Source organism: Nicotiana sylvestris, chromosome 2 (assembly GCF_000393655.2).
Source record: "Nicotiana sylvestris chromosome 2, ASM39365v2, whole genome shotgun sequence".
Taxonomy (NCBI): Eukaryota; Viridiplantae; Streptophyta; class Magnoliopsida; order Solanales; family Solanaceae; genus Nicotiana; species Nicotiana sylvestris.
Genome location: NC_091058.1, coordinates 2,498,895 through 2,509,297, shown reverse-complemented (window position 1 = coordinate 2,509,297; position 10,403 = coordinate 2,498,895). Strand labels below are relative to the sequence as shown.

Genomic DNA, 10,403 nt, shown 5'->3' with positions numbered 1-10,403 from the left:
TACTTATATGGAGAATGGACCAACTGAAACCCCAGATTTATATACTTGTATGAACAAGCTAAATAAATATTTACAATAATTATATAATTATTATGCAAATGTAATTGACGATGATGCTCTTAATGTAGGCAATGTTAATCCCACTATGCATTGTACCACTTCTGCTACTGTGGATGATGAAGAAGGCCTTGATAGTTTTCATATTTTTTCTATATTTTCTAACACTCAAACCAGTAGTAGGAACATTGATGAACTTCAATTCTACTTGCAGAAGCAAAAAGAGCCTCGCACAAAGGAATTTTCACCGTTGGGATAGTGGCATGAGAATGGAAAGCAATTTTCTGTTCTTTTTGCTATGACTCGGGACGTGCTGAATGTGCCAATTTCAACTGTTGCATCAGAGAGTGTATTTAGCCAAGCAAGACAACAACTTGGAGACACCCGTCACTCATTGGAAGCAATGCTTTGGAAGTTTTAGTATGTTTCAGAGATTGGATTAGATTGGAACGAAGAAATCAAGGACGTGAAGATGTTGACAGCCCAGAAGACGAGGAACTTGGAGATATATTAACACATGGTAACCCATCCGAATTTAACACTCCAGAAAAAGGTCACTCAGTTCATATTGATTATGAAGAACTTACTAAGGCAAAGCAAAACCTTTGAATTTACTCTTTTTTGGTTAATTTACTTGTTGTTAAATGTAAACCTTTCAATTTGTAAGTTTGAATTTTGAAATAAATGTAGCACTTGCAATTTTTTTCCATCTTCCTTGTATTCTTTATATTAATACAAACTTACAATAGTTATACAAAATACAAAAAAAAAAATTAAAAAAAATACTAAACCCGGCCCGCCCCCTCAACCCGTAACCCTTACGGTTCAATTTTTACCCGGATGAACCCGAACCCGTTAAACCCGGTATGCCCAACCCGTAACCGGTCCGGATCATAACCCGTACGGATACTAAAATTCCCTACCCAGCCCGGCCCACCCATTAAACACCCATATTTTTAATAGACTCTCGGCTAGCTAGTGGCTTTTATATTAAATAAATAGATGTGCAAAATTGCATTGAGATATGATAATGACGGATACCAGAGGCAATTAGTATTAGATTACCAATCGAATTGTTATTTGGCAATTTATTCGACAAAAAAATAATAATCACTTGTATTGGTCCCTTATAAAATGTAATTACTTGGCAAGAGAAGCCAAAATTAAGGTACTAATTTGGTACACTTTCACAAATGATTTGAAATGATGAGAAAGCGACCAAAAACAAAGTTAATAGAGAAAAGTGAATGAGACATGATCGAAAGCAATATATAAAACATTATACATATCTTGTTGGCGTACAAAATTAGTCTTACTTTGTAACCTTCTTCCTAATAAAAAATCATGTGATTTCATACTAACTATTCTATGATCTTAAAATTTTAGTGAAATTTAAAAGAATGGAAGAAAGTGAAGATGGTGGGGAGATAATAAAAAGTTTTTTAGCTTCAATCTTGTAAAGAAATAGTAATTTAACAGCATTTAAGAGTACAACTTTCGTTAGTGATTTGCAACCAAAATAACTAAATTATGTTTTACTCATGGCATTCATAATTGTGAAAAAACTTTGGAAACAACTCAAATGTTTGGATTATGTTGTGCGCCGAAACATAATATTTACGAGAGAGTACATTTATTGGGAACATTAGTTACTTTCGAAGAAAACGATATTATACACGCGAATCATATTTATACACATGAATCTTATTTTCAAAGGAAACAAACTATATCTTTCAAATTTGGACAAGATTTCAAGTGATTAATGACTAGTGTAAGAGTAATTATAATGAACCTTTGAACATAAACGGATAAAATATATTCATATAGTAAACTTTCAACGGAAAAAGGGCCAAAACTACCTCTATCGTTTGTTAAATGGTTTATAAATACCCTCCACATCTATCCATCCAGAAAAATATACAACGTTAATTCTTTAGAGGGTCAGCTTTGTTAGCGAAAGTCTTGAGTTCGAGTCTCAATAAGAGCATTTTATTTTTTTGTGTTTATGTATTTCGCGTTAGTTGTATTTGTTGCGCGAACGAATACAGTTGATACAAGTTGTATCATTTGTATACACCTTTATATTTTACCTTAGTTACAATTGATACATGTTGTAATCATTGTGCAAATAAATACAATTGTGTGAACGAATACAGTTGATCCAAGTTGTATTTGTTGCGCGTACGAATACAGTTGACACAGGTTGTATTCGTTGTGCATTTGAATTATGGGTGTTTAACGGATGGGGCGGGTCGGGCCAGGTTGGGAAAAAAAGAGACCGACCGGTTTCCAATCCGGGCTGGTTACGGGTTATTCAAAATCGGGCTTAACGGGTCCGGTTCCATCAGGATAAAAAATGAACCGTAAGAGTTACGGTCCAAGGGCGCGGGCCGGGTTAGTATTTTTTTTGGTGTTTTGTATAACTATTATAATTTATATTAATATAAAGTAAAATATAAAATTAAAAAATAATCTTATAAAAAGAGTGTTTGAATAAAAAGATGCAAAGACATTTAAAATCTTTATATTTGAAATTTTGAATATTTCATTAAGAATTTAAGATAGTAGAATACAATGAAGATGGAAAAAAATTGCACTTATAATTTGCAAGTGCTTTTTTTATTTCAAACTTACAAATTGAAGTTTACATTTAACAACAAGTAAATTAACGAAAAAAAAGTAAATTCAAAGGTTTTGCATTGCCTTAGTAAGTTCTTCATAATCAATATGAACTTATTGGCCATCTTCTGGAGTGATAAATTCAGATGGATTACTATGTGTTAATATATCTCCAAGTTCCTCGTCTTCTGGTCTATCAACATCTTCACGTCCCTGATTTATTCGTTCCGATCTAATCCAATCTCTGAAACATACTAAAACTTCCAAAGCATTGCTTCCCAATGAGTGACGGGTGTCTCCAAGTTATTGTCTTGCTTGACTAAATGCACTCTCTGATGCAACAGTTGAAATTGACACATTCAGCACGTCCCCGAGCCATAGCGGAAAGAGCAGAAAATTGCTTTTCATTCTCATTCCACCATCCCAATGGTGAAATTCCTTTGTGCGAGACTCTTTTTGATTTTGCAAGTAGAATTGAAGTTCATCAATGTACCTGCTACTTGTTTGAGTGTTAGAAAATGTAGAAAAAATATTAAAACTATCAAGGCTTTTATGATCATCCATAGTGGTAGAAGTGGTACAATACATAGTGGGATTAACATTGCATACATTAAGAGCAACATCATCAAATATACTTGCATTATAATTATATAAGTTTTGTAAATAATTATTTAGCTTGTTCAAACAAACATATATATCTGAGGTTTCAGTTGGTCCAATCTCCATATAAGTATATAAAGCATTGATTAATTGGTGATAATCAGACATCTTAATAGAAGGATTTAAAACAATACCAATTAAGTAAATTGGATGAGTTAGAAAGAAATATTTTTTGAATTTTGCTTGCATTTTTTCAACAGCATCCTTCTATTTTTCTGTCTTCTTAAATTCAGAGAGTAGAAAAAAAATTTCAGCTATATGTACTAAAGCCATAGTAACAATAGGGTAATATGCTCCAGAAAAATCAACAGTAGTTGTATAAAATTTATGTAAAAATTTAACAACACCATTAATGGCCTCCCAAGTAGTAGTTATTAATATACGATTTGGATCAGTACAATGCACATTAGCAACTTCAGTTATTGGCAATCTATATTTGTAGCAACATTCTAAAAATAAGTATGTATAATTCCACCTAGTAACAATTTCGTCTGGCATGAATCTAGAGTTAAGGTTATGCTCGGTACACTTATTCTTAAATTGTCTATTATTTCCTTGAATAACACCAACTGCTCTTCTAACATGAGTAATCTCAGTTGAAAATAAATCAAGGCCATTTTTGATAATTAAATTATAAACATGACATGCACACCTAACATGAAAAATTTCGTCAAGAGGTAGTTGCAAATGCAGTTTTAATATTAAAATTGCGACATTATTGTTAGAAGCATTATTAAAAGACATACACAATACTTTTTTATTAATATTACAAAATTCAACAACTTCGCAAATAGTAGTACTTATAAAACAACAGTATGACTCTGATCATCATCATATTTAAAAGCGATAATACGTTTTTGCATACAATAATTATCATCTATCCAATGACATTTAATTATCAAATAATTATTTCCATTAATAACATGGCCAATATCAGAAGTTAGAGAAACTCTACAAGGAAGGTGGTCAAACAAATAACGTATGTATGTTTGATATTGTCTATGAAGTCTAAAGATGTCTAATCTACAAGCACTTCTAGGGATACCTTTAAATAAAGGATTATAAATCCTTTGAATATACATAATAAGATATGATGAAGAACAAAAGAAAAAGATAGACAACCAAAGCAATCATTCTTGCTAACTCCTCACGATTCTTCATTTTATCATATTTCATAAGTCCTTCAGTACTAGGGTTTAGAGTTGCTTGATTTTCATCTAAATCAGAGCCTCATTCTATAGGATGCTCAATTCTCATATGTCTATTAAGTGTCCCACTCCCCCCAAATTGTCCTCCAGTCTTATGTTTAAAATCATCATTACAAAGTCTGCATTTAACTTTATTACTATTCTCTATTTCATCAAAAAAATTCCAAACCTTACTTCTTTTTCTCCGATTAGTAGTCGGGGCCACAGGTGATCTACTACTAGCACCACGACCACCACCCCTGCTACTAACTCCAACACTACTAGGTGTAAGTGGTGTCTCATTTTCAATTTCTAATTCATTATCTTCTATATCGAAATCTTCTTGTAATTGTTCATAATCTATATTATTTTTAGGCGATGTTTCAGAAAAATGTATAGAGTCATTTAAATTACTACCAGACGTTAAAGTAGTAACTCTTTTTCTATTTCCCCGATTACCCCGATTAGTAACCTTATTACAAACTTTTTTTGCAGCATTAAACATATTGTGAAAATTTAACTACTAGCAAAAATTAAAAATATAAATAAAATAGTAAATAAGAGAAAGAGTTGGAGGGAATGCATCGAATTCGGCAATAAATTGAACACTTGATGATTTCGCAACTCCAATGCTGCCACGGAGAAACGTCAATTGTTCAAAGTTTGAAGTTCAATTGTTCAAACTTCAAATAATAAATAATACGATAAATTAAATTTTAAAAAATGAGAGCCAAATAGTTGATTGCACTTTAGATGAAGAATTATAGAATGATAATTAAGAATATGAGTTTGAGAAATGAGAGATGAGTGAAGAAATGAAGAAGAGAAGGGGGAGGTGTATTTATAGTTTTTCAAATGGCTAAATTAGCAATTATAAAAAGTCTTATTTTTTAAAAAAAATTGTCCAAAAAAGACTATTTGTGCAATCCCGCCGTGGGGCAACGGACAAAAGACATTTGACCGTTGCCAACGGTCATATCACCTTTATTTTTTTTCTAGATTTCTAGCCGTTAAACCGGTTTGGGCCGATTTAATAGTAATTTTTGTTGACCGGGTTTGACCAGTCCGGTTAACCTGATCTATTTAGGTAAACGAACCAACCCCTCTAACCCCCTAACCCAGCCCATCTGGCCCCCTAACTACCGGTCTGGGCCGGTCCGGAAACGAGTTAATCCGGTCCGTTTGACAGGCTTAGTTTAAATGTAAGTGATACACGCTAGTAATAGTTGAACAGTAGCTACGAATAGTAATTAGGCAAACTATTAATTACTAGGCTCTACACTATAGTGCTTTAATTAATTTGAGATTGAGACTTAGTTGATCGATGTGTTGTATGAGGTTCTGCAGAGCAAGAAGGCCCAAGTGAATACGTTAAGCCCAAAAGCTGAGTAGAAAAAGTCCAGGCCCAACTTAAGCCCTAATAAAGAGGAGGTAATCCAAAGGAACAAGTCTCTCGCGCCACACCAACCCCCTACCAATCGACACCTATAGCTTAGAGAGAGACACCTATACATACCACATTACACAAACCCTTTCTCTCTCCTCTTTCTTTCTCCTCCATCAGAATTAGCGATTCTTATAGAACCACAGTATGTAGATACAGAAATTTACCTATACATTCCATCCAGATTATTGTATAGGTTTTATATTGTATATACATATTAACTGCGGTCATCACTCTCTGGTAATACGGTAAAAAAAAAAAAACCTTTTATCATCACCTCTCTCTCATATTAGTTTACATTTTATTTGTGCAATCTAACCCTAGATTTGTGTAATACACCGTAAATATGTGCATCACGTAGCTGGGGATATGTTCTTTCTATTGGGTATTTAGATTAATTGCTGTTTAAATATCGGAATGTGGGGTTTGATTGGAACAATCTGGTTTAATTTTGATTGACCCATTAGGGTTTTTTTTCACAAGAAACTCTGTGAAATCTTTGGGTGCTTTTATTTTAGTATGCATTCGAGAATTGAGGGTTTTCTTGTAGAATCGGGTGAATATATTTAGAGTAGAAAGCTATGGCCGTGAATCAACACGAACAATTTTTAGCTGGGCTCGAGTTTGATAGGTGTAATAGGTATTTTGACAGAGAATGCCCAAATGAGAAGCTTGATTGTTTTGGTGATTTTTGGGGTTTGAATTGTGAAATTGAAAACCTTCATGATCACAACAAAGCTGGAAAAACTAAGATGGTTTCTGATGATATTAGTGATTTTTGGGGTTTGAAAAATTGTGAAAAGGGCAGCTTTCGGGATCGCGAAGATGAAAAAACTAAGATGGTTTCTGATGATGATATTGTTGATTTGTTGCCTCAGGATCCTTTTGGTATGGATATTAGTACCAAAGTTACGGCCATCACTGGTTGGTTAGAGGATTTTGACAAGGATTTTGGGTTAAAGAATCTTGGTTTCTGCGCAGATGAGATTGAGGTTGACACTCAAATGTTTACGGAACTTAATATTGTTCTAAATGGGTCTATGAGAATTCACCAGGATGTGGGTGTCCAGAACATAGGTGAAAACTCCTATGCTTCTGAGATTGATATAGGAGAGGGATTGCACGATTCTTTTGGTTGTATGGACGTTGAGATGGAGGAGATTATAAATTCTAGTTATTGGGTTTTTAGAGATGCTGCTCACAAAGATCAGTCAGGCGTGAATGATCATCGTAATGGCGATGGAGGTGCTCCTTCAGATGCACTGTTTTTGGCCCTTAGTTATCTGGGCTTGAGGGACCTTCTTTCTGTTGAAAGAGTTTGCAAACCTTTACGAGATGTGGTACATGGTGATCCACTTCTGTGGAGAAATATTCACGTTGATCATCCATTGAGTTGTAAGATCACAGATGAAATTCTTATAAAGTTGACAGACAGGGCTCAAGGTCATCTTCATTCTCTGAGTCTTGTGCACTGCTCAAAGATCACTGATAATGGTTTGAATTGTGTGCTTGAAAGGAATCCTAGCCTGAAAAAGGTCAGCTGTTATCTTTTGCTGGTTACTTAACTATATTTGATACTTTTGCTCATTGTAGTTTCTTATTAGACGTTATCTTGTGTTACTAAAAGTAGAATTACTATGATTCGTAGAGTCTCATAATGAATGTAAGGCTTGCATTACAGATGTATTTGGTGTTCTTATTATTGGTTAATTACTTGTTCTACTCTCACCTTATTTGCCCCACGTAACAAACTTTCAAGGTGTGCAAAAATTGTAATTGATTGAACTTGGATGTGCGTATTTCAGATGTAGTGCTTAGTATTTAACTGTTCATGAGAGTGGATATTAGGATCCTTCACTATTGCATTCCTTTGTTTCTTCCCTTTTCAGTGCCCGTGTTAGTCTACTTTTCTGGTATCTATTGCATCTGATGCTGCCTCTACAGTGTAATTATGCTGCTAGATATCATAGTACAGTTGTAGTTCAAACTTTTGAAAAGATATTATAATTCCTTATTAAAATATTTATTGCTGAAAATAAAATCATTTATTGCTAAAAATATCATTTGAAAAAAGTTTTTAGAGGCCTTTTAGCAGAATTTAAAGGACTGGAGATAGTGTGTTGAAAAGGACAGTCGGTATAGTGGAACCACCTATTTAGCCTTATATTACTGAAATTAGTGGTCTTTATAAAAAATTACTGAAACGAGTGGTGCAATTTGGGGGCAATTCTGATAGACCAAGAGACCAATAGTCTTGTTCTTGGAGGTAGGGCTGTGTGCATAATTTTTATTGATATATTTTATTAAGGAACAAATTATTTTTGTTCTTCATGTCATGCTGGACGTGGTATCAACGGCTTCCTGCAGAGTAAATTTGATGAGCAATGAATTGTGAGAGAAATAGTGAGACATAATGTCTAACTAGTTTTTCCCTTGTTTTCCAATCAAAATAAGCTGCTATTCCTCTTGGTATTACCTTTTCAGGGAGTTCATCAAAGCTTGTGAATACCTTAGTATATTCTTCATTTCCTATGTTTTTATAATAATATTTCATGTGTTTATTCTTATTATAGTTTTCTGATGTCTTGTGTTTACTTTCTCAATGCAGCTAAGCGTCCCAGGATGTGGGAGACTCACAGCTGATGGTGTTCTCGGTAACTTAAAGGTCTTCAAGCCTGCAGGAAAACCCACCCTTAAGTACCTAGGTATTGATGGATTATTTGGTATGACGAACCAACACTTCGAGGAGTTCAAGGTCTTGTTAGATGTCGATAGCAGCAAGCTGCCAACTACTCGTAAACCACGGTTTTTCCAAGGCGGCCAGTTATCTGTGTTGTCTGATGATGATCAAGCTATTGATATTGAAATATGCCCGAAATGCCAGCAACTTAGACTAGTCTATGATTGCCCCTCAGAGAGTTGCCAAAAAAAGCAATCTACCACTCAGTTGTGCAGAGCTTGTACTATCTGCATTAAACGTTGTATCAACTGTGGGCGGTGCTTAAACAATTGTGAATATGAGGAATTATTCAGTTTCGACTTGGTTTGTCTAGATTGCTGTAGGCAACTTTTGGATCACCAAGAGAGCCTGGAGAGGATGACCGTTCCTCTGGAAAATCCTATTCTTCATAAGCAGGCAAGTTGCCATTTCTTCCTCTGTGGCTAGAATGCACGGTAGGCAATACTTTTATCTTTAAGCATCAAGTCAAATCGAGCTCTCGAGTATTGATTAGTGACTGGTCATGGTGTCATTGTAATCTGATGAATGTGGAATTGGAAGTAAATGGCAGATTTGAAGCTGATCTCCTACCAGGGAGGCTTTGTCAGTAAGAATATTCTGAATTAAAGAAAATGCAGGCTGGGTGGAGCTCGGCAGAGGGTTAGACTCCTTAGAACTCGCACCAATTGTGGCATTTGCGGTTAGTCGAGAGAGAAATGTGATTGTATTGTGTCAGAACACAACTAATCCCCACTAGGCGATTGAGAGGAGGAAGTCTGGTGAACGCTGAACAACTACCTTCATGGCTGAAATAACTGGATTTTGTGCTATTCCGAGGAAAAAAAGAAGAAGCTGGGTTATGCTATACGGCGCCACTAATTGTGTTTGTATGCGGACTGAGGCATCGATCACCAGCTAGATCTGCAATTCCAGGAAATAAAACCTACTTGGTGATGGGAAGGAAGAAATTTGTCGTATGTCTTGCGGTGCAGTGTGCACTTGCTTCCAGTTTCAGTGTATTCTATTTTAAAACTTAAGTATGTGCTGTAGCTGATGTTGTGCACTTATTTTTCAAAGCCGTAGCATATGCTTCTGTATCAGCTCACAGCTTATGAAACAGTTCTTAATCTGAGTTTTCGGGTAATAAATAATAAGTACTCCATATTGCTATTGCAAATCCAGTGGTTTTTCTTTTTTGCATTTTTAGTTATAGTAGCTGAAATCTGTGATCAAACAGAGCAATGTCTATCATGGAAATAAGATAAAGCAAAAAGGGTATGGAAATGCAATATCTGTGCATTTCAACTCATCAAAATCTTCAATGACTTTTACATAGGAGGGAAAATAGTAAATTCAACATTGATCCGATCCCTAACAAGACTGACTGCTTATTTTACAGATCCACTGGTGATATTAAAACATAAAAGTTGATGACACTATACTAAGGTTTTCTTCAAATGATTGAATTCAATCTTCACACAAGGCCTACTTCCCTAGTAGAAACCATCTCTGCAGAGGACTTCTGATATAAATATTCGACCAGACAAATTACAAGAGTGGCCTTTAATAACAGAGTGATTGGCTAGAATGTGTTAAATTTACTTCACATTCAAACAACTAAATACTTTGTCTATCTTATCTTACGTATTCAACAGAAAAATAAACCAGAGAACATCAAGTTTTGGAAAGATTGAATGAAACATCTAGGTTACTAAAC

The 10,403-nt window shown here is 34.7% G+C and overlaps 1 protein-coding gene across 1 annotated transcript; it reads left to right on the top strand.

Annotated features, from left to right (window-relative positions):
* Positions 1-6,443: 6,443 nt before the first annotated feature.
* On the top strand, positions 6,444-9,863 carry LOC104230039 (F-box protein SKIP14-like). The gene is made up of 2 exons (XM_009782768.2): positions 6,444-7,502; positions 8,576-9,863. The coding sequence occupies exons 1-2, from the start codon at positions 6,549-6,551 to the stop codon at positions 9,131-9,133; spliced, it is 1,512 nt and encodes a 503-aa protein (XP_009781070.1). The 5' UTR covers positions 6,444-6,548; the 3' UTR covers positions 9,134-9,863.
* The last annotated feature ends 540 nt before the right edge of the window (positions 9,864-10,403 follow it).

Excerpts from the sequence above, each read along its gene's own strand:
- LOC104230039 (XM_009782768.2), top strand. The coding sequence starts at position 6,549 with ATGGCCGTGAATCAACACGAACAATTTTTAGCTGGGCTCGAGTTTGAT. Across the intron at positions 7,503-8,575 it reads GGAATCCTAGCCTGAAAAAG|CTAAGCGTCCCAGGATGTGG; the intron begins GTCAGCTGTTAT and ends TTCTCAATGCAG.